The following is a 23378-nucleotide window of genomic DNA, read 5'->3' as shown; positions in this document are numbered from 1 at the left end:
ACCTCCGCAGATCGCGAGCGGGTTCCGCCCGGGGGCAGGGGGAGCAGAGGTCAAAGAGCCTGAGCCCAGGGCTGGGGTTGTGGCTCGGTGGTAGGTGCTTGCCTAGGATGTGTGAGGCACTGGTTCGATCCTCAGCGCCACATATAAACGAAATAAAGGTATTGTGTCCATCTACAAATTTAAAAATATATATACTAAAAAAATATATCTAAAGAGGCTGAGCCCAGTTCCAGAGCCCTTTCGCCACACTCTGGAAGAGCTAGGCTTTGGCATCTGCGGTCCAGGGACAGCCTTGGTGCCCCATGCCTGGGCCTTCCATTTCCAACTCAACAAGGTCATCCCCAGCCGAGGGCAGGTGAATCTCACCACCTGCCTCCCCTCAAGGTCCTAACCAGGAACACGTTTATTCCTTCTTGTTCTGAACAAAACATTGCACAAGGGATCAGTTTGAGGTGGTTTCCCAATATTCTCCAGCCACCTCTCCATCTGTGACAAAAGCTTGGTCTTTTTTGGCACTGAGGATTGAACTTGGGAGCACTTTACCACTGAGCTACATACTCATCCCTTTTTTTTTTTTCATTTTAAGATAGACCTTGCTAAATTGCTGAGTCTGGCCTGAAAGTTGTGATCCTCCTGCCTCCGCCTCCAGGATCACTGGGATTAGAGGGCATGGGCCACAGCACCTATATCGGAAGTTTGGCTTTAATATCAGGTAAAGCAAAATAAAGCACAGCAGTTCAAACTAATATTTTATTAAATACAGTATCATTTAGCTACACATCTTTATAAAACTAACTTCCTTTTTTGGTAAAAAATAACCCCAAACTGCTGGCCCTTCCTAGGCAGTCCTTGAAATTGTGGCTGGCTCTTGGCCTTGCCATCACCCCCATCCCCCAAAGCTAAACTGTTCTGCTGGAAAACCTCCTGGGATTAGGTGAAGCCTTGGATGAGTAGGGCTGGCTGGATCCGTCATGCCTGCTTGAAAACAGCAAGGTGCAGGGCAACAGATGGGAGGGCCTCCCTCCAGCAAGGAGGGGGGCGACTTCTTCCCCTCCCACCTGCACTATGAGGTCATCAGTTGGGCAGCATGTCCATCAGAAATTTGGCCACTGGGAGTGGCCTCTTCAGAACCAAGCCAACTTGGAATCAGTGACAGGCCCTGTCCTTTGTCCTTGGTGGGTTTGACTTCTGGATGTCCCTGTGCCACATCCTCCTCCCCATTGCCCTGGGGCCAGGAGTCTGAGGCCTCAGTTTTCTCTGGACCATTGGAGCCAAAGACACCAGGGCACAGTGAAGACCCTCCAGGTGCTAGGTGACCCCCACAAGTGGGTGGGGGCATCCTGGCCTGACCCCAGCTTGCTACTCCTGCCTCCTCATTCAGGAACAGCCTCTCCACAGGCAACCACCAAGAAGCCCCAGCTTGGCCTTCACACTAGAGTGGCACCCCAAATATCCCCTTCCACAATCAGGCTCCACCCCAGGTATCCCAAGCAGCATCCATGGCTGGAGAGGGCGTCAGAACACCAGAGCCAGCAGCCAGCTCCAGGACACCGGCCGGAGAATGGGCCTGGGTGAACAGATACGGGTCTGGCTCATAACTGAGGGGTAGGTGTGCTTGGTAAAGTTAAGGCAAAGTCGCCAGGTAAAGGTCATCAAGGCAGTCTTGGGTTCTGGGAATCTCCAAATGCTCTGAGTACTTGCCTTCACCTGGAGGAAGGTGGCCAGGAAGAGAAAGTGCTGAAGTCTCCAGAGACAGAGTATCTCTCATCAAAGTTTCTTTTAGACAAATATCCTCAACATATAGTAGGCTCAAGGCAGAGTGGCTTCAAGTCATGTGCTTTGAATAAAGCCTTTTGCCAAGGCTGGAGAGGTCTGGCCACTCCCTGGTAGGGGCACAGCGTCAGTTCCAGACCCCCAAGGTCCTACCCACACCCTCTGGGATGCTCAGCGCACAGTACACACGTCCAGGATGCAGAAGCGTGCTCGGCAGGTGGGGCAAGGCACACGGCTGGCCAGCCAGGTGTCGGGGCGCTGGGGGTCCTGACGGCTGGCAAACCACTTGCCCATGCAGGTGAGACACCACATGGGGCGGCAGTAGCACTGCTGGCACTCCCCTACGGCAGGCTCCTGGCACGTCTTCACCAGCTTCACACTGGCACGCGTCTGCATGCAGCCAATGCAGGCCTCCAGCTCCTGCAGGGGTTGTAGAGGGAGCTGCAGGAGCCTGGCAACATGGTTCTATGAGTCCACCCACTCCACCCCCTCGAGCTAGCACCTACCTGGCTGCTAGGCACAGAGTAGGCTGGGTTGACCTCCACCAGGGAGGCAAAGGTCTCCAAGAATAGGTCACCCAGACTCTGGTGGATGACCACATTGGCTGCGCTCCGGATGGGTGCCCGGAGCTTCTCACACAGCTCACCATATTCTGTTGAGTTCAGCCTGCAGGAGATGCAGCCTGCTGGGTTGGGCTCCTCTGCCTGAGAGGCCTCAACCTGGAGCCAGCCAGGACCCAGAGGCAGGCAGGGTCCAGGGACACCAGCTGCCTTGAGGGGTGCCCTGGGCAGCAGTCAACAATGATGGTCCTAAGGCCAGAGCCTATACTGCGATCACCCACCCCCAGGGCCGGGAAGGGAAGAGTTGAGAACCAAGGTGCCACCAACCCATGGGCCTGCGCTGTCCCACATGTGTTGCAAGAAACTGCAGAGGCTGAGAGAGAGAGCAGAAGGGGCAGCAGGGGCCCTAAAGGAGGGTGCTGCTGGAGGGTAGCTGACTGGTACCACACAGGCCCCAGGAGTGCTGCAGCAATCACCAGCAAACCATTGCCTCCTGAGGGGCTTGAAGGCCACACCCTGCAGCAGGCTACAGCCACCACATACTTACCGGATATCAAAGGGGCGCACAGCAGGGCTGGCACTGGCCACACAGATGGTGAGGAGCTGCACAGGCAGGTTTGAGTCTGGCGAGAGCTCATGCTGCCGAGACTCTGTCACTGTCAGGTGCACATCCTGCTGCTGGGCCACGTGCACACGGTATGTGGTCACCTTCATCACCCACGTGTCTGTCACAATCACACGGGCGCCTGGTGCACCTGTAGCAAATTTATCAATCCGCCGGAACTCGGTGTTGATGGAGGCGGCTACGGCCTGCCAGCCAGACTGTGGGAGGGCATAGAGGGCCAGGGTGCGGGCCAGTGGGTGGCAGGTCCACTGGTCCTGGGACCAGTAGTAAATCACGATGCTAGCAACAGAGGGGAGGGTCACAGCCACCAGGAGGAAGAGCTGCCAGGCCTCTGGGGCCTGGCTGGGGGAGTAGAGTCGCTTTTCTGAAGCCGCACAGCACATGCCCACATAGTAGCCTGCAAAGGAGAGGGTGCCTCAGGGAAACTGGAGTTGTCAGGTGCCATCCTCCTACTGCAGTGGCCATCTGAAGATCACAATGCTACCTTGTGCTGGCAGAAGGGAGTGACTATGTCCTCTCTTGACACTAGCTCTGGGCCTGACCAGCTCCCAGGTTAGGTGGGCCTTACCATACCCATAGCTCCACACCACACGTTATGGGGAAAGGTTTTCAATTTACTACTTTAGTTTTTACACGAGTATTAAAAAAAAGAGCACGACCTAGAAAACCAAAATAAACACAAAGACCTTGTCACAGGGCTGATCCCTGGACTACTAGGGGCAGCTATGAGGGTCAGATCTGGGCCTCTCAATTCCACCCTCTCTGAGAAAGTAGATCTGACTAGAGGCACTGTGTGCAAAAATGTAAACAAGCCAGGCAGAGTGTGCACACCTGTAATCCCAGCAACTCAGGAGGCTGAGGCAGGAGGGTCTCAAGTTCCAGGCCAGCTTCAGCAACTCAGCAGGGCCCTAAACAACCTAGAGAGACCCTGTCTCAAAATAAATAAAAAGGACTGGGTGGCGCAAGGACTGGGGATGTGGCTCACTGGTAAAGCACTGCTGAGTTCAATCCCCAGTACCAAAAACAAAAAGGTGAGCAAGTACAGAAACAATAAGGAAGTATGTTGCAAGGACACAGGAACTAGCTCCAGGGCCCTACTGGCCAGGTCAGCACAATGCAAACATCAGAATTAAAAAAGTAGATAGTAAGGGACTACACAATCAGGTTCCAGTTTGCAAAAAAAAAAAAACAAATAAAACAGTAAATATTCGTTCTGGCCAAATCTCTACATGTTAAGATAACTTGTTATGTAGCAGTAGATACTAACATCTGTGAAACTTGGAAGTTTTTTAAAAGTTGCAAACACAAGTTGGTGAGACAGCAGGCTGTAAGGCCAGCTCCACCGTCAACTGTAGGTATGTTCTCTCAGAATGACTTGTGTGCCTGGCTTTCCTTTGGTGCAAATGGGGTGCCCGTGGGGAGGGTGCAGATAGAAGGTCTCCAGAAACCCACCCCACAAGCCCTCAAGGAAGCAACCTGGTCAGGAAGACCTACCCCACTTTCCTCCTCTGCCTCACAGGACACAGGGCCCTCAGGGCAAGAGACAAGCTGGTTACAGCAGCCCCATTTCCTTCTCTCTAGCAGACTCCCCTCAGCCCACCTTCCCTTAGAGGCAGGCCTGGGTGCCTCCAGCTCTCCAGTACCCAACCTTACTGGTGTCCACAGGGCAGTAGACGTGGAACCCGCCATCTGTCCTCCCAGGCTCTTTCAGCCAGTGCCATCCAGAGGGCTTCGGCCTGTTTCCTAACGCGTCCCAACGCTGCCCCCAATTCATCCTCTAACCAACTGCCAGACCCACCTCCCAGAGGCCCCACGAGCACGTGGGTCACTGCTCAGCACTGTCCTGGACAGCTCCTGTGTCCCAGCGTGGCAGAGGGCTCTGCATCTACATAGCCCCAAACCTCGAACTGCCCATCCGCGCGGGCTCTCCCCACACCCACTTCCAGGGCACCTTACCCAGGCGCCCTCCCGCACGACGGGCACTGTGGCGTGATCCTGCACCCCAGCCACCAAGACGGTTCAGGTTTCCAGTCCGGCTGCGCCGGCCCCTTTCCCACCCGCACTGACGGTTTGCAGGGCCCGACCCGAGAGGGGCAGCTGGCCACCGCGCCCCGCCCACGCGCAGGGGGCTCACCGAGCGGCAGCAACGAGTGGCACAGCAGCGTGGCGGCCGTGCGGCGCAAATGGTAGGACACGAAGGCGGCGTCCTCGCTGCCCAGCCAGCTGGACAGCAGGTTCTGCACCGTGAGCCCGGCCGAGTGGAACTCGTTGGGCGTGAACACAAAGCACACGGCGAAGACCAGGTAGGCCAGCGTGAAAGTCATCTCGGGACTGTCCATCGCGCCGCCGCCCCCAGAGCGGGGAAGAGGCCCGAGCGTCGGGTCTTGGGTAGTGGTAGGGTGGCGACCCCCGTGGCCAGGCCGCCCGCGGGGCACTCTGGGAGACCGAGGCGCCGACGGGCCGCCCGCGGGGCACTCTGGGAGACCGAGGCGCCGACGGGCCGCCCGCGGGGCACTCTGGGAGGTTGTGTTCTTTGCCCGCAGCAGGGCGCCGGGTCGGAAGTAGCGAGCCGCCTGGGCGGTCCCCGCAAGGGTGTGGCCCCCTCACGAACAACCCTGGAGGAGGGCTGGAACTGGTCCCACTTCACAGGCGGGGAAACACACAAGCGAGCAGCTCTCTGACCCGGCAATGCCGCGCTGCACGCTCGCGTCCGCCGCAGAGCCCGAGACAACCAGCAATGCCTCACTGGCGAGCGCGAACCCCCAGCTTCGGGGTTCCTCGGTCCCGGAAGCGGAACTGCGGGCGCTCGAGGGTGGGGGTGGGGCCAGAATGCCCTCCCATTGGTTCCCGGCACCCTGTGAGCCCGCCCCGGGCTGCGATCAGCAGGCTGATTGGCCGAGAGGCGCCAACCGTCGCTATTTGAATCCGCGGACGCGGCGGGCTGCGATCGCGGGCTGGGAGGCGACTGCAACTAGGTTCTTTCGACGCGGCTTCTTGGCTCAACTGCGGGCGCGGAGCCGGCGCGGCGCTCTTTCTTCCGCGCGGCGGGCGCGGCGGCGGACAGGTAGGCGGCGACTGTGGGGCGCAGTCCCGGCCGCGAGGACCCCCGCCCCAACCTGCGCCGGCTCGGGTCCGCCTCCCGGCCCCGTCCCTGCGCGTGCCAGGCTCCTCCTGGGTGCCGCCCGCGGTCTTCCAGCTCGGCGACCTCTCTCGGCCCCCGCACGAGCTCTCTCCGCCCTCCGGACACTCGCCCCGCGCGGTCCCGTCCGGTCTGCGCAGCCTCGGATCTGGTGGTCGCTCCGGAAACGCTTTTGCCCGCCTCCCGAAGTGGCGGGCGGCCGTTCCTGTAGGGCGTCCTCCGGGAGCTGCCCGGGCACTCTTCTCCCTCAGCTCCAGCCCCCAGGTGACCTCATCTTGCCCGAGTGTCACCTGGAGGCCGACTCATGAATGCGTGCGGAATTCCAGCCTTGAGTACTTGATCTCCAACAGCTGCGGGATCGCGGGTCCTCTTCCCCACCCCAACCGCCCAGCTACTGCTGCCCTCCAGCAGTAGGAGCTGTTTTGCCATCTTCCAGGGTCAGCTTTCATGCTTTCTCCTGTTCCCCACCTGAGGGCCTTCACCAACTCCAGGTGTCCACCTGCCATGAACACCTGAATCCGGACCTGCCCTCCCCACAATGCTGATTCTTGCTAGGACTGGCGTAGCATCAAGACCCCAGTGTGCCTCATACCCCGTCCCCTGCCTAGCAGTTACTTCTGCACCACAGAGGGCATCAAAACACACTCATGGCTTGCCTCTCCTTTGCTCTAGAGCTCTTCTGTCCTCCATAGTCCCACCTGAGAAGGATGAGCCCACTGTTTATCCACTTTTCTCTTGAAAAGGTTTCCTCTAGGTCCACGTGTCCCAGAGTCCAGGCTTGCGTGTGCCGCAGCCATCCAGTGTCTCCTGTACTTGCCAACGAGTAACCCAGTTTTCAGATCAAAAACCTATTGCCCTTGACTTCTTTTTCCCATTTGCACCTGCTTTCGTGGTCTGCGGGAGATTCTGGTTTCAGCACTTTTCCTCTTGTCCTTCCCTGTCTACCCACTCACAGTACCACAGTGGACTTTTCAAGTTGAGACAGCAGGGACCCCTGGTACTGGTTGTGCTGACCTCCTTCTCTGCCTCCCTCCTTGCTCTTCAACCTAAACTTCCAGGGCTCCTAACAGAACCATGGGTAGGTGCCCCTTTGCACAGGTCGATACTTGGTTCTCTAGTGACACCTAGACTGGGAATGCAGTAAATGAAAAGGGTGATGAAATCTGTTTTGTGAGTGACCAACATGAGGACCTGGGAAATAGAAATGGAGCCATTTTAGAATCTTCTGGCCTGCCTGGAGGCCCTGATGTAGACCCTTCTCGGCACCTACTGAATAACTTTCTCCTAATGGCTTGCCTTCTCTTGGTTTACACCTTGCAAACATCTTGGTCCAGCCCTCCTCTCCTGCCTGGTAGAAGGGGTGCAGACCAATGCTGCTGTCCTGTTTTTTTCTGGACTTGGCTGCAGCTGCCATTTTTGCTTTATACCATATGCAGAGACCTATGCGTAACCTGAGGCTTCCTCAGGCTCTTTGATTTTTCTTAGACTAGGACTTTCTGTTCCCCAGCTTTTGCCCAACAGCGTGATGCAGCTAGGGCTATCTCTGAGCACTGGTTCTGTCAGCCTGAGCCCTGTCAGCTCCTGGCCCAGAAGGTGGCAGTGCTACTGAAGCAGGATGGGAAATCTAAGCCTCTCCTCCCCACCTCTGTGGGAGGGAGTACTTCATGTGGCACTATGGGGCAACTCTGTCCCTAGGATGTGTCTGTAAGGTGACATAGTGTCATTACCCTCACATTGACACAAAAACGTTTTCTTTTCCAGAATGAGTCTGCAGGTCTTAAGTGACGAAAATGCCATCAGTGAAAAAAGTGCAGAAAACTGTGACTTCCTGTTTTCACCACCAGGACTTACCGGAAGATCGTCTGTCCTTCGTCCATCACAGAAGGAAAATGTGCCACCTAGGAACCAGGCCAAAGCTGCAAAGGTAAGTGTGAACTCTAACCTGAGTGGGGACCCCTGAGCTGCATGGTACTGCCAGCGTGGTTGTGAAAAATTGAACATGGAACAGGAACTCTCTCCTCTTCGCCCTCCAACAGGTGACTTTTCAGACACCTCTGCGAGATCCACAGACACACAGGATCTTAAGTCCTAGTATGACTAGCACACTTGAGATTCCTTTTGCTCTGGATAATAGCACTGGATTAGGAAACTCCCACTACACCTGGCTGCAGAAAGAGAAGTAAGTGTTGGTGTTCTTGAACATCTACAACTCTGAGGGATGTGTTGTTGTTTTTAATTATTTTTACATATACTTTTCATTGTCGATGGACCTTTATTTTCATTTATTTATTTACATGTGGTGATGAGGATTGAACCCAGTGCCTCACATATAGCTAGACAAGCGCTCTACCACGGAGCCACAACCCCAGCCTCTCTGAGAGATGTCACAGGAGTGCTCTGTTCTGTCACATCTAGGCTGGCTTTCTCTTCATCTCTGCTCCAAATAGATACAGGGTGTGGCCTATTAGTAGAAAGTTAATTCTTAGATACATAGAATAAGTTTTAACTTCACTTCTTTGCTGTGCCCTTGCCAATCAGTTTTTGTTTCTGTGACTTGGTGAAATATCCTGACTTCATCTCCAGGGAAGATAATCAGCTGTTTATTTCCTCTTATATTTTGCTTATTCCCTTGTGCTTGAGAGTCAGCACTTCTAGAGAGCAGATGAGGCTTGTAGGCAGAGAAACTGTCCTATGATGCACTAGGCAGAGCACATGTGTAGCCAAAGCAATCAGGATAAAACACTTAACCACAACCAGAAGTGGCGCTAGGTACTAGGTATGGCAGACAGGCCCCCAACCTGTCATAATGACAGGTTGTCATTCTGGCACCAGGAATGAGTCTGTCCAGAGCAGGAAGGGACCTCACTGGCATAATTTTCTGCAGGTTTTTGCTGATTTAACGGTTCAAAACTTTTAAACAGATTTCAGATATATAGAGAAAAGTCTTAGAAACAAATATCACTTGTGCTTGTCACCTGATTTAAATAAAATGTGACTGATAAATGCAGATATTTCTCTGGGCCATGTGCTATCTCCACCCTGTGGAGGCACCTCCCAGCCTGAATCTACTGCTTTCCCATATGCCCTTGCTACTTTTCAGTTTGTTGTTTTTACACTTTTTGAAATTTGATCAGTAAGATCAATGTAAATCACATGATCTTTAACAATTTCGAGAAGGAATATAGAGCTGGCAGTTTCCACTTGGCTGCCATGAGTCTGGCCTGCTTTGAAGCCAGAGGTTCTTGCCCCCGCCCTGTGTTTCTGGAGCTGCCTAGCAGTTGGCCATAGAGCAGGAGGTGGAAAGGAGCTGGAGAGCAGCTGAAAGGCAAGAGCGACGAGCTTCATCTGCAAGCTTGTCCTCCAGGGCCCAGGCGTGGCGTTCCTGTCATATTTCCATTCATCTTCTTCCTGGTACTTTGCTGAGCTACATGCTAGGGACAGGAGGATGCTCAGGTGGTATCTCATGGACCTTGTATTTGTTGGGGAGACCAGGGAGTGGCTGACCAGGCATTGTCCTAGTGTGACTGACGTGGCAACTGGGAGGGAGGGGTGCAGCTGTAAGCATTCTGACTAGGTGAGAAGTTCCTTATCCCAATTTCTTAATTTTAATGCTTTCAAATATGTAGAAAAGTTATAAGAGTAGGGCTACAGGGCAGAGTCCCTTCTCCTGAGTTGCTGAAATGCTGAGGCTGGCCTCCTCTGAGTGATCCAAGGTCAAGTAACACTTATTCCACAATGGCCCTGTGCCTTCCAGTTCAGTCCGCAGCCCTACCCTCCATCCTTCCATTATCCCAACAGACCTTCCTGCCTATCAGCTGCTCTGGTTCCACCACCCTCCTCTCTGCCACTCCAGCACCTTAGGTGTGAGACACACAGGGACTACAGACTCCTCAGAAGATGCCCTCTGCACCCTTGTGCTTTCCACAGCAGGCCAACTGTCTGGAAGCAGCATCACTGACCTCAGTTCCCTTCCCTGTGCAGAGCTAGAACCACGAGTGCCTTGACCATCCTGGCCAAGTAGTTCTGGTCCCCAAGTTAGAGGGAGAGTAGGTCGGTGAGAAGGCTTTCCCTGGGACTCCTGGTTCATCCTTCTCTACTGTCAGAGCCAGCATGTCCCCTGGTGCACTGTCCTCTGAACATGAGGAAAAAGTTGACCAAACGTTCTTGTTCTGTCTTTGAGTAATGCTTTTCGTGTGGACTGAAATCTTGTCGAAAAGCTCCCAACCCTTGGTGTTAACCGGTCTGTTTCCGTGAAGCCAACAGGTTACCAAGGAAGTGGACACCAAAGCTGTCAATGGATTTCTCCAGACAGAAGCAGTGACGAATAGTGACCTTCCTCCAGCAGACATAGACTTTGAAGCCTTCGAAAATGATAGCTCCAGCAAGCCCAGCTTGGCTACACTGGCTGGCCCAAGCTCCCTAAGCTCTTCCCAGGGCCTAGAAAGTCCTAAGAAACAGATGTTATCTCTAAGTCAAGAGTCTGGCAATCCAGGTCAAGCCTTGAAGGAAAGTGTTAGCTCTCATTTCTTAGATGAAAGAATGCCATCCACCTCTAAGACCCTAGAAAACCCTCTGGGGACAGCACCCCAACCCAAGGTGGAGATCCCTCCCACAGCTCCTGCAGAAAGCTCACACAGCACTGCCCCAGCCATGGCTACTTCACCTGATACCAGCCCTGAGAGCCCGTGTGGAGGGGGCCCCCCCACAGACCTGATTGGTGAGACCCCAGGTTCCCCTGAGCCAGCAGCCAGCGCCCACCTCCCTCCCCACATGTGTTCATCTGGTCCTGAGAACTCAGTCCCAGCTGGCCCTCTGCAGACTGATGAAGCCACAAACCCAAGTCCTCTGAAGGAAGAGGCCATTGGCCAAATAACTGTCCTGCCAAAGTGTGAGCCCATAAGACTAGAATTTGACTTCTCTAATGAAACCACCAGCAAAAGGTTGGTTCCACCTGGAAGACGGGGAAAGAAACCTGCGGGCAGGCATGAGCAGGCCCCGCAGGAGGCAGCAGAGGGAGACCAGTGCCCCGAGCCTCTTCCCCAGGACTCCCACCGTGGCTGGAACAAGCTGGGTGATCCAAACTTCAGCCTGCTAGGAGATGGCTCCAAGCCTGATGGCAAAGAGGCATGGCCCCCAGAAAGCCCAGCAATCAGTACAACACTGCCTGTGTCTGAGCAGCCGAGTGCTGGGCCCGCGGCCCAAGAGAACTCGCCTTCGAGCCAGTGAGTATGGGGGAGGCATGTCAGGCAGCTGACCTATATGTGATCAAGGACCCAAGTCCAGAGGTGCCACTTGTCCCTTTGCAGCACCTTAAAAGAAAGGATCTCAGGGCTCAGGTAGACCCAAACTGAGGGAGCACAGCTGCTAGAGCCCCAGAAGTGCTTGGAAACGACCTCAGCTGATGTGCGATAGCATGTGTCCAGGTTAAAGAAGAATAAGATGAACACAGGCTACCATCAGGTGAAAACCATGTACCGGCACCATAGCACAGCACTGTCCCTGTGCATGTCCCTTCCGGGGGGCAGCTGTGACCTGAATTGAGTTCCATTATCCCAACACCCAGACACAGCCTGTTTCCTCTAGGGTAACTTCCTCAAGTCACTTTGATCCACCTCTAGCATGACTATCTTCTCAGGTGAACTAGCACAACAGTGCAGGAGACAGGCAGGTGGCAGCTCAGTGCCGGAGCAGGGAACATGGGGCACACCGGCCTCTGCTGACTCTCTCTCTCCAGGCAGCTGTGTTCAGTCCCAGCAAGTGATGTACCTGTGGTGCAGATGGCAGCTGAGACCTCGAGAGCAGAGGGCAAGGTACAGATGTGTGTGTATGCAGGTGCATGCCTATACTATGTGGCCATTTACGTATCCTGTAGAGAAGAGGGAGAAGAGACCAGTGAAGTCTGGCATCCGGCTGGATACACTGCTCCCTGCCCCCTGTCCTAAAGCCTCCTTTCCCTCTGATGTGTTTTGAGACCTGGTGAGGCAGAGTCCCACACAGGGTCCTCAGCTGTGTGAGATGACAGCGACCTTCCTTGTAGGAAGGAAACTTGGCTCCCAAGAGCTGTCTGGAAAGTGAGCTGGCAGCCCCTTCTGCTCAACTGACGTCTGCCCCTCCTCAGGGACTGGAGCCTACCTTGGAGCTGGAGGAGGAGTGCTTCAGGGACCCCGCTGAGGGTAGGCAGCCCTGGATATTGTTCTCAGCTTGCCCAAAAGATGTCCTGTGGACATTTGTGTTGTTATTTGGTTTAGCTATATCATTTACAAATATTCTGTTTCCTGACTTTGATTATCGCAGAAACTTCTGGTCCATCAAAAGATAGGCATTTTCAGTAGAACAAGGCAATACTTTTATTGTAGTGGACTCTAGACATGTAAATTGTGGATTCTTAAAGTAGGCAAAAGATGTGAATGAGGTAACGCACAGGTGAGACACAAACGAGTGATAAGCAGGTGGGCACCCACTGACAATCAGAAACAGCATTCGAGTGCAACCAGGGGGACTTGTAACTGAGTCAGCTTAAAGGATAGCAAGCAGTTGGTGAGATCTCCCTGTTGGCTACTGTGGTCTTGTGGAGAAGCCTGGGACCCTGGAGTCAGTCATGTGTGTCACGGTCTTTGTGTCTGGTGTCTTCACCAAGTGCGAGTGTTTGGGACTCATCTGTGCTATGGCAGATATGAGTGCTTCACGTTTGTTCATTCATTGATGAGCACTTAGCTGATTTCTACTATTTAGCTCTTATCAAAGTAACACTACTAGCGGGCACAGTGGCTGTACATCCATCTACTCAGAGTGCTGAAGCAGGAGGGTCACAAGTTTGAGGCCAGCCTGTGTGATTTAATGAGACCCTATCTCAAAATGTAAGAAGGTCTGGGGATATAGCTCAGTGGTACAGCGTCCTGGGGTTCAATCCCCAGCACTAGGAGAGGAAAGATGAGTAATGCTACTGTGCATGCTCATATACATGGGCACGTTAGGCAGGGTGTGTGTCATTTCTCCTGGGTGCGTACCTGGATGGAATTGCTGGATCATGGCAGCCGTACTTGGTTTTTTGAGGTGCTGCCAGATCGCTTTCCAACGTGGCTGCATCGTTTCACGCTCGTGCCTGTGACTGAGGAGGGCCTCGTTGCTCCACAGCCCTGCCAGTGCTTGTCATCTCTTATTGATTCTAGCCATCGTGGCAGCTGTGAAACAGGTTTTCATGATGGTTTCGGCTAGTGTTTCCTTGACAGCTAGCAAACGTCTTTTGAGCATCTTCCCATGTGCTTATTGTCACTTGTGTATCCATGGTCAGAATGTCTTTGCACGTCCTTTGCCCATTTTTTAGATTGAGTCACCATCTCTTACCACATAATTGTTGCCACCACATAATCTTCAATCCTATTTTTTCATCTGAACATTAGTTTATAGCCTTTCATTGAAAAATACACAATAACAGACAGGCTAGTTAAAAGGTAAACATGCTGGGGATGTGGTTCAGTATTGGTGCTTACCTCACACGAGTGAGCCATGCAGCGCGTACTCACCAGTGGCATGTGGGTGCGCACTGCAAGCCTGCGTCCCCGGCACCTGTGCGTCCTCCGGAGCTGTGCTGGCTTGTTCAGAGGCTGCTGCACCAATGGCATCTCGCAGGATGGTACTAGAGACGGAGCTGTAACAACCAAGTCCATGCTTTGCAACACTAGTAAATCTTCTCAAGTATGATATTTTGATTACAGTGCACACATTGGTAACGACTAATGTACTAATATTTTTTTTCCCCAGACCAGAAAAGTGTTTACTAAACTGTCAGGAAGAAATGATGGGCATTGATTTGGACTATTCAGTTTTATAATTTTACATTCACAAGCATTCCGTGTATCTTAACCTCGCACCAAAAACAGTTTGGTAATGAATGATTTTTCTTTTTTTTTTTCTGGACTGGGATTGAACCTAGGGGTGCTGTACCACATCCCCAGTTCGTTCTTTTTTGAGACAGGGTCTTGCTAAGTTGCTGAGGTTAAGCTCAAAGTTGTGCTCTTCCTGCCTCACCTCCTAAGGCACTGGGATTGCAGGTGTGCATCACTGTGCCTAGTTACTAGTAATGTTTTTTAGGGGGGTTTTTTGGGTTTTTCTGTTGGTGTGTGTGTGTTGAGGAAAAAGTAAAAAGATATTGCTTTGGTAGCAGAGGAGAAGCATAGGGGACTCCTGTCCCAGAGGCTGATTCCTAGTAATAAATGATTTTTAAATAATACCGGCATGATTTTTTTAGCTTCACAAAATGGTAGCACCCCTCTTTTGGCATAAAATCTGAGAAGAGTGCCTGGTGAAATATGGTATCTTTTTGTTGCTGAGGGGTCATTCTCTTGTTAAATATGACTTGAAGACACAGTTGGCCCTCTGTCCATGGGTTCCACATCCTTGGATTCAATCAGTGTTGAATAGGAAATTCTAAAATAAAAAGTACGTCAGCACTGGATATGTGGAGTGGAGCGGAAGGGTTGCTTACCATGCATGCAGATGGGTTCTTGTGGGGGTGCCTTCCATGACAGTGGAGAAGCCTCCCTGCATTTATTACCAAAGAACGGTGGTCCCTCCCTGGCAAGCACTTCAGGAAGCACTGTTGTGCAGCTGTCAGGGCCCCAGGTCTAGGGGAGGTGACAGCCACCGTGACTTCCTCAGTTCTAGGCACAGGTGCTGAGGTGGATTATCTGGAGCAGTTTGGAGCTTCCTCGGTAGGTGCCAGCCTCTGGCCGCCTCACAGGTCTGTATCCCAAGACCCACCCCTGCTGCTGTTACTGCTGAGCGATGGTGGTGCTCAGCCCTTGGGACGTTCCACAGCACCAGCATTGTGACTGGTTGTGTCTGAGTCTCTGCGGGGCCCCGTTCTACTGCTTCTTGTCTCAGTAGCATCCTGTGGCCCTGGCACCCGCACTGAGACCAGCTAAACACACCACAGTGCTGGGAAGGTGGGCCTCAGGCAGTGGTGTGGTCCTCTCCCTGGCCCTCTTTGTCAGTGAGTAGATGCCAAACTCCTGGGGCTGCATCTCTGGGACAGCAAGGGACCCTGCTGCCTTACCCTGTCCCTCCAGTTCAAGGAGTCAGCCTGGAGGAAACAGTCCTTGTACCTGAAATTCGACCCTCTACTGAAAGACAGCCCTCTGCGACCAGTGCCCATGGTCCCAGTGACAACAAGGTATGTCCCCCTCATCTGTGGCGCTTTTAGCATGGGCCAGGGAGGCAAGTGACTGTCACCGGGTACACTAATTGATCAGAGATCTCTAGACTAAGGGAGCTGATCTGAACTGGAAATAAGGCATGGTCACAGGTAAGTGGGCCGTGACCCTGAGGCCAGCCTCATGTGGTGGGGTCACTGAACCTGCAGGAGGAGCCCTTCTTCACCATACATACCACTGTCGGTTTTCGAAGACCCTGAATGTTAAAATTAAGAAAAGTATATCCTAGGCAGACATAGTGGCACATGCCTGTAATCTCAGCAGCTGGGGTGGCTAAGGCAGGAGGATCACTAGTTCAAAGCCAGCCTCAGCACTTAGTGAGGCACTAAGCAACTCAGTGAGAGCCCATCTCTAAATAAATTACAAAATAGGACTGGGGATGTGGCTCAGTGGTTGAGGACCCTGAGTTCAATCCCTGATACCAAAAAACTAAAAGTAGATCCTATAGAACAGAGGACAGCAAACTGGACCTCTGGGTACTATTTTATTTATTCATTCATTTGCACTGGGGACCAAACCCAGAGTTGCTCTACCACTGAACCACATTCCCAGCCCTTTTATTTTTTGAGAAGGGTTTCACTAAGTTGCCCAGTCTGATCTTGCCCTTCATGCTACAGGGGCAGAACTCGGTAGCTGTGACAGGCTGTGTGGCCTTCAAGTTCAGAAAGCATTTACTATCTGGCATTTGTGGAAAACCTAGGCTGACCCCTACTCTGGAAGAAAGTCATATTTATGTAAATTCAAGGAGAATGACTTACTCTGCATTACATGGAAACTTGAAGCCAGGGAAGAAAAAGGGCTATTGCCCCGAGCTGTAAGAATTTACCTGTGAGGACCCACAGACAAGGCCCTCCCAACTGGGCACATCTGCTGTGGACAATGTAGTCTTGGGCCTCGTACACCAGGAAGGAGAGCAGCTGCCGGTGATGGGCAGGCAAGAGAGGAAGGGGGCTCCAGTCAGATGTCCAGCCTGCCAGGTGCAATTCTGCATCCTCTACTATCAACCTGAACACCAAAAGACTGGTGGTTAAGACTGAACATGGCAAGGTGCAGTGGCATGCCTTTGGGCCCAACTGCTTGGGAGGCCAAGGCAGGAGGTTGGTGGATTCAAGGCCAGCCTGGGCAACTTGGTAAGATTCTGGCTCAGCAGAGCACTTGCCTAGCATGTCAAGGCCCTGTGTTCCATCCTTAACACTGCAAAAAAAAAAAAAAGAGATATCACCCCTCATGTTCTGCTCAGTGGAGAGGGTGTTGGTGACCCTGCTGCCTGTTTGGTCTCAGCACACAGGATGCAGATGAGCTTTCCTTGGGAAATCCGCTGGAAGCCAAGCTTGTGGAATTGGATTTCTTGGGCACGCTGGATGTTCCTGTAAGCATTGTGGTCTTTTGAGAGTAATCTTTTTGTGGTCTAAAGATATGTGGGTGGCTTGCAGGCCTGTGTTTTAGTTCCTAGGGTCCAAAGACTTTGCGTCTGATGGTGGACAAGGGCCTGCTGGCCTCCATAACAAACAAGGTTTCTGCTATGGGCCCCTCACTGAGCATCTCTGCCTGGTTGTGGCCCTGGTTTCTGGTCAGGCCAGATGGACTTTGCTCTTGAGGTGATATGTTAGAGGTAGTAAGTAGCAAGACAGCTCACATCAGCTTATCTGTTGCCCTCACAGGTACCAGGCCCACCCCCATGCCTCCTTGAGCCTGGAGGTCCCCTGCCCATTGGGCCTATTGTGGATGTTCTGCAGTACAGCCAGAGGGACCTGGATGCAGCGGTAAGGACCCAGGCCAGCAGTGCCTCTAAAGCTCACTGCCATCCTAGGGATTAGCCAAGAACTGGGCATAGACAGCTTTGAAAACAGGGCCTGGTTCCTGTGCTGGTCCAGTGACCTTAACCAGCTATCCTACCCTTGCTGCTTGAGGTGGAGCTATCTCTGCTGCAGAAAAGCTGTGCCTGGTTTGGCCCTGGCTGGTGTCAGTCACTCTGGCGCCTCAGCCTTCACTGCTGCCCAGATAGCTGAGGATTCCAAGTGTCCCTCTAGGTCCAAGCAGGCAGCTATCCCTATGCAGAGCTATCAGCTGGCTTGGATCAAATGAAACCTTAGTCACCTTAGCCTCCCAGGAGGGGTTCAGTCACGGGGGCAGTCTTGCTGCAGTTGTGCTGTGGCAAATGAACACCAATGTCTCAGAACTGAGGGTGTTTACTTTCTGCTGCAAACCTGGGTTACCCCTTTCCACTTTCCCCTGACCCCCATAGACATGGCTCTGGGTAGGTTAAAAGGCTTGTCTTCACTTTCTTGGTGTCTGAGGCCCCCGGCCCTACACTTCCCACATTTTCAGCCATCTCTCCTTGCTCTTCAGATATGCAGAAACCTCAGCCTGTGTTAACTCTGATTCTGGGTAGCCCAAGAGAACCCGTGTGCACGTTTAGGGTCCAGGTGCCTCCAGGCCCCACTTGAGCTGCCCATATGCTCGGTAGTCTACACAGAGAAGGGACCGGGTATCCCAGGAAGGATGGCTGACAGATTGGGCTCAGATGATACATTTGTTCCAGTGTGTCTTTTAGTGACCCCCCCACCACCAGGGCAGTGTCCTCTCAAGGGCCCATGATATGCACGTGAACCAGATAGGCCCAGGCTTCCTGTGGGGTGGGCATCCCCCATGGCCCCCTGCCTATCTCAGACAATACAAGTAACCCCAGAGCAGACTGTGGCATCAGATCTGGTTTTCACTGCCAGCCCCACCTTGTGGGCCTGGGGCTCCTACCTAACTTTGGCTCCTGGTACCCACCTGACCCACAGCCAGGTGGAATGAAGTCGGAGGAGCCCGCTGGGGCTCAGGCAGACAACCTGCTGCACGTGTTCACTGGGCGAGTACAGGTCCACCACAGCAGAGGGTCCACAGGAGCAGCCACGTGGAGCAGGTGGCCCACCCTGGCCAGGCTCCCAAGATGCTGGGCGCAGGGAAGCCCCTGTGGGGACACCTGTGGAGCTGTAAGGTGTGTCCACCTGCCAACTGTGTGTGGCTTGTGCAGGTGAATGCGACACAGGAAGAGAACCTGGAGCTGAAGAGCAGGTGTGAGGAGCTGCGCCTGAAGAACTTGGAGATGGGGTAAGGCTGTAGCCACATTCAGCTCCCACCCACCTCTGCCCACCGTGGCTGGCCACAGATGATCACATGCTCCCCCCACAGGAAGGTCATGGATGGGTTTGAAGGGCTCGTGTGCCAGGCAATGGGTGAGTGCCAGCTGCTTCCCCAACACTTCCCCGTGTGCCTCTCCATCTTGTCCCCTGAGCTTGCAGCCAGGGCCATGACTGCCAGGGTAGGGGACAGATGCTGCCCTGCCCTGCCCTGCCCTGCCCTCACTAGGGGGCTGAGGCAGGCTGTTTCCTCAGTCTGGCCTCTGGCGTGGGCCTCAAGCTGAGCACACCAGCACCAGCCTCCAGGTCTTCCCTGGGGGCATTCAAGCCCCGCCCTCACCTCCCTGCCAGGTGCTGGCGTGGCAGAAGCAGCTGTGTTTGGCCTGTGGCACCCAGTGCAGGGGTTGCCCCTGAGTCCTAGTGTTTGATTTTCTCAAGAGGAGGCTCAGAAACAGAAGGAGCTTGCCAAAGCCGAAATCCAGAAGGTTCTGAAAGAAAGAGACCAACTCACTGTGGACCTGAACTCCATGGAAAAGTCCTTCTCTGACCTCTTCAAACGGTTTGAGAAGCAGAAGGAGGTGATCGAAGGTTACCGTAAGGTGGGTGGCTCACGGTCCATGCCGATAGTGCCGTGAATGGGTTGTCTGCCTGGTCTTCTGCCCAACTCTCCCTGGCACCAGGGAGTGTGGCGTCCTGGGAACAGGACAGACTGCGTCTAGTAGATGCTGGTGGGAGTGGGAACAAGAGGTACACATGGCGCCATCTGTAGGCACAGGCTCAAGACGCAGCAGGGCCCTCAACGGAAGCCCTGGGTGGAGGAGCAGGGCAAGGGGCAGACCTCAGGACGGCTGCGGGGCTCCACTCTCAGCAGAGGGGCCTGTGAGCGGGGGGCACTCTGAAGGAGCGGGTGCTGGTGGTTGGGCCCTTCCCAAGTGGCAGGGATGCACTCAGATGCCACTGCAGGGGCTGGGAGCACGGGGTGCTAGGGTCATTGCTCCTGGCTGTGTCCGGGGAGCACCATGGAGAGCACAGTGCACGTCATATCTGCCTGCCAAGTGGGGTTGGGGCCTGCTTTCTTCATTAGGGCCTGGCAGCTGTGAGGACTTGAAGGCCAGACCTAGGTCCCAGAGGAGAAGATACTGGGCTGTCTGGCACCACACACAAGCTGGGAATGTGCCCAGAAGGAACCTCTGTTGCTAATGTCCCCAGAGCTCTAAGGGTCTCTAGTTCACACCTGACCCTGAGGGTTGCTGCACGCTTAGCCTGACAGATCAGATAAAATGACACGCTTTTAAGAGTTCTCATCCGCTTGGGCTGGGGTCGTGGCTCAGTGGTGGAGCACTTGCCTAACGTGTGAGGCACTGGGTTTGATTCTCAGCACCACATATAAACAAATGAATTAAATAAAGGTTCATCAATATCTGAAAAATACATTAAAAAAAAAAGTTCTCACCTGCTCATTCCTAAGAACGAAGAGTCGCTGAAGAAGTGCGTAGAGGATTACATAGTGAGGATCGAAAAGGAGGGCCAGAGGTACCAGACGCTGAAGGCCCACGCAGAGGAGAAGCTCAAGCTGTGAGAGCCGGGTGAGAACCAGGGGGGCGGGGGAGCTGGTTCTGGGCTGGACTCCAGCTCAGCCTCTGCCTCCCCTGCTCCAGGGCAAACGAGGAGATCACCCAGGTCCGGAGCAAGGCCCAAGCAGAGGCCTTGGCCTTCCAGGCGAGCCTGAGGAAGGCACAAATGCAGATCCACTCGCTGGAGAAGACTGTAGAGCAGAAGGTGGGGTGTCGAGAGGCCCAGACCCTGCTTAACGGTGCCTTCCAGGCGGCCACAGCCTGCCTCTCCCTTCCCAGCCTTGAGTGTCCTGTAAAAGCCGTTTTACAGGACACTCATTTTTACTCATTTTTCCCTTCAGACTAAAGAAAACGAGGAGCTGACCAGGATCTGTGATGACCTCATCTCCAAGATGGAAAAGATCTGACAAGGCCACGGCCACCCTGCCTTCTCCTGTCTGTCCGTCTGATTTGTCTTGTGTTTTTCTCTCTTAACCTCAACTTGTTTTCAAACTAGATTGATTGCTTTTAAAAAAGAAGACTAAATAAAGTTTCCCTTGAGCTCAAATTCTGAAGTCGCACTGGTCTCCACTAAAATGAGGGTGCCTGGGGTCTGGCCTGAGGCTGCCTGTCCGTTACTCTGGGGTGAGCCTGCACGAGCCCTGCCTCGAGCCTGGCATCTGGTCAGCCACTGGTCCTGTGCAGGAGGGACACTGCCTCTCCCCCCTCAGGACCACAGAGAGGAAGCACGTGAACCTGAGCATTCATGTAAGGTGGGCGAGGCCTGGGAGACTTGTGACCTTGGGGGCCCAGGCGGTGGGAGTCATGGGTTAACGCTGACATTCTGGTGCGGTGGGAGCACGGAGACCAAATAGGTTTTCCTAAGAAGAAATTCTGTCCTTCCTCCACCCTGACAGCCACACTGAAAATCCTGAACTCTCCCAGCCACAGAGGCAGAGCTGGGAAGAGGCTGCCAAGCACTGCTCTGGAGAGGCGGTCGTGAACGGCAGTCACTGGGACAGAGGCTGTGACTTTCCTTGTGTGATTTCCCTTCATTACTCAGGACTTACAAGATGTGGCCATTCATAATATTTCAATTGTCTGATATCCATCCTTACCCAGAGGTAGTCAATACAATGTCAAGAGTCTTAGGAAAATGCTTCAAAGCAAAAATCTTGTAATATCAAAAGGAAAAACTAAAATTCATGGCATACAGGTGAAACATGTACATACACCGATCTTTAAACACAAAAGGTTTTAAGAGGCAGTGATTGCCACTTAGCTACTTACATACTGTAGAGGGTAAAGGAATTCACAGTTTAAATAGTATTTTAAATATAAAAGGATACAAAAACAAGTAGAAAATCCCATTTGTTTCATTCAATTTATGATAATTCTTTAGTGCAGATTTCCAGAGCACATTAACTGGAACTTATTTGGTAAGTGCCAGGTCGCATATGCTCGTAGTTCCCACTACTCGGAGGGCTGAGGCAGGAGAATCCCTTGAGCTCAGGGTTTTGAGGCCAAACCAGGCAAGATAGCAAGACCCCCATCTTTTCGTTTATTTTCAAAGCTAATTCCAGAGGACCGTTAATGAGCACACGTATCTCTTCATGGGTGCCAGTCGTATTTACTTAAGCCCTGTAAATACCACAGCCACCAATTCCTGCTAGTTGAGAAAGGCTTTATAATAGTGCTCCTCAAGTTCACGAGATAATTGAAGGAGGAGAGAGAACGTCGAAATTCTTTCAATAAGCTAATGTGTTCCAACTCGAAACAAGCAACTAGACTCATGGGGTGCAGCTGGAATCACAGGCGTGCACCCAGCTACTCGGCGTCTTTAACGTGTCCCCTGCTCCTAGTGCCTGAAGCCCTTTCCTTCCCAACCACAGCAGGGCTCAGTCACAGACTGCCGGCCCATTGTAAGTCTTGACCAAAGCCCACTGTCCAAACATATGGGTAAGAATGTCTCTGGGTCAACAGACCCCACGGGTGCCAGGGTGCATCCTTAGGGCCCCAGAGCTGGCTCTGGTAAGGCTGGTTCCACAGAAGGGCCCATGCATGGTACAGGGGCTAAAGGGTGCAGGGAACCCCAGGGACAAGCTGAATGGAGCTCCACAGTCCCTAAAGCCCTTCTGAACAGGCCTGGAAACACTGGACACTGGACTGGAATTGTGACCCACCTTGGCCTCCGGAACCAGTCAGAACGCCCAGGGAATCTGGGCAGGGCTGAGAATCAGCACTGTGCTGCAGAGAGCTGGTACTGCAAGGCCTGGGCCACAGCCCTTGGAACTGGGCCATGGGAACCTGGAGCAGCAAATGAAAATCTAGGAGCCCACAGGAACAGACTCTGAAGTCTGAGGACAAACCCAAGCCAAAGCGGGCGTTCTCTCAATAAAGAGCAGGATCCTGGAGGGACCCGGGCCAAGTCTCTAGGATGTCACATGGCCCTGGCACGATCCCAGCCCCTCCAGTAATCCTGAACATACCTTAGCCAGAGCCATGGTCCCAGGACCTGCTGTGGAGACTCCCTTATGGCCTGGTCTGGGCCCTGGGGGCTGATAGCTCTTTAGGGGAGCCATGTGCCTGGCTGCCACCAGGGGTCGCTGCCGGCCATGGACCACAGTGCAGGGATGGGACCACAGAGGCTGGGCTGGGATGCCAGAAGCCCAGGGGACCTCCTAAGAGGTGCAAGAATGGAAGGAGGGCTTCGAAGGACAGTCTCAGGAGCCCCGCAGCCTGGGCAGACCCCTGGGGCTCTGGGAAGTGAGCGGTGCTTGTGTTCAGCCCATCTGGAGAAAAGTACCTGCTTGGCAACAAGCCTGTAGGACGTGCAGGCATTACTAGGTAGGAATCCCAGTCAGCTGCAAAAGGGGACTGGGGGACCACCATGCCCCAAGCCTCAGGCCTCTGTCCTCCCCAAGAGTCCCCCAGACCCCACCACCTTATTCCATCCCAGCTCCTCCCGATCCCAAGTTTCTCTGGCCTCCAGACCCTCCCACCCTCTTCCACAAATGTATCATCCCAGTTCTGCCTGGACAGACAGTGGGTGCTCCACCTCCGAGGGGCCTCCAAGAGCCTTCCCACTGCACAGAACAGGTGCCAAGGCCCGCAGGGGTCGGCGCCACTGGCAAGGGGCAGCTAGCCAAAAGGACACAGGGTATGGACAGCACCTCTCCTGCCTGAGTTGGGGTTGTGGGTGAGGGTCTGGGTGAGGCCTGAAGCCCTTGGAGCTCATCACCTGCTGGAAGGGTAGTGGGCTGGGCAGGGTTCACCCCTCTTTACAGGTCAGGGATGTTCTGAAGAGGCCTCTAGAGGCAGATGGGTGCAGCCAGGCCCCCTCCTCACCAGCCCTGCCTACCTGGCCACTCCTGTCCCTCTGCAAGCT

The 23378-nt window shown here is 53.7% G+C and overlaps 2 protein-coding genes across 7 annotated transcripts; one reads left to right on the top strand and one right to left on the bottom strand.

Moving 5' to 3' along the window:
• Positions 1-736: 736 nt before the first annotated feature.
• TMEM129 (transmembrane protein 129, E3 ubiquitin ligase) lies at positions 737-5306 on the bottom strand. Of its 2 annotated transcripts, none has more exons than XM_079154865.1 (4): positions 5093-5306; positions 2881-3355; positions 2280-2439; positions 737-2193 (listed from the first exon to the last, which is right to left on the bottom strand). In XM_079154865.1, exons 1-4 carry the CDS (start codon positions 5295-5297, stop codon positions 1945-1947), a joined length of 1089 nt encoding a protein of 362 aa, XP_079010991.1. In that variant the 5' UTR covers positions 5298-5306; the 3' UTR covers positions 737-1944. The 2 variants fall into 2 exon arrangements, with proteins under 2 accessions (XP_079010991.1, XP_079010992.1); XM_079154866.1 differs by having other exon boundaries at positions 2881-3088.
• Positions 5121-20584, top strand: TACC3 (transforming acidic coiled-coil containing protein 3). Of its 5 annotated transcripts, none has more exons than XM_079154861.1 (16): positions 5121-5261; positions 7859-8021; positions 8134-8276; positions 10354-11319; positions 11832-11907; positions 12135-12270; positions 14756-14808; positions 15166-15269; positions 16591-16678; positions 16971-17072; positions 18332-18408; positions 18490-18533; positions 18876-19036; positions 19906-20012; positions 20096-20216; positions 20353-20584. In XM_079154861.1, the coding sequence occupies exons 2-16, from the start codon at positions 7860-7862 to the stop codon at positions 20416-20418; spliced, it is 2406 nt and encodes an 801-aa protein (XP_079010987.1). In that variant the 5' UTR covers positions 5121-5261; position 7859; the 3' UTR covers positions 20419-20584. The 5 variants fall into 5 exon arrangements, with proteins under 5 accessions (XP_079010987.1, XP_079010990.1, XP_079010989.1 ...); XM_079154862.1 differs by lacking the exon at positions 5121-5261 and adding an exon at positions 5873-6022 and having other exon boundaries at positions 12216-12270; XM_079154860.1 differs by lacking the exon at positions 5121-5261 and adding an exon at positions 5873-6022.
• The last annotated feature ends 2794 nt before the right edge of the window (positions 20585-23378 follow it).

The sequence above is a fragment of the Sciurus vulgaris genome (genome assembly GCF_902686455.1).
Source record: "Sciurus vulgaris genome assembly, chromosome: 9".
NCBI classification, from domain to species: Eukaryota; Metazoa; Chordata; class Mammalia; order Rodentia; family Sciuridae; genus Sciurus; species Sciurus vulgaris.
Note: the sequence above shows the minus strand (reverse complement) of the source record. Positions and strands in the feature narration are given on the sequence as shown.

Excerpts from the sequence above, each read along its gene's own strand:
- TMEM129 (XM_079154865.1), bottom strand. The coding sequence starts at position 5,297 with ATGGACAGTCCCGAGATGACTTTCACGCTGGCCTACCTGGTCTTCGCC. Across the intron at positions 3,356-5,092 it reads CCACTCGTTGCTGCCGCTCG|GCTACTATGTGGGCATGTGC; the intron begins GTGAGCCCCCTG and ends TCTCCTTTGCAG. Across the intron at positions 2,440-2,880 it reads GTGCGCCCCTTTGATATCCG|GCTGAACTCAACAGAATATG; the intron begins GTAAGTATGTGG and ends CATCTCCTGCAG.
- TACC3 (XM_079154861.1), top strand. The coding sequence starts at position 7,860 with ATGAGTCTGCAGGTCTTAAGTGACGAAAATGCCATCAGTGAAAAAAGT. Across the intron at positions 19,037-19,905 it reads TGATCGAAGGTTACCGTAAG|AACGAAGAGTCGCTGAAGAA; the intron begins GTGGGTGGCTCA and ends CTCATTCCTAAG. Across the intron at positions 20,013-20,095 it reads GCAGAGGAGAAGCTCAAGCT|GGCAAACGAGGAGATCACCC; the intron begins GTGAGAGCCGGG and ends CCCCTGCTCCAG.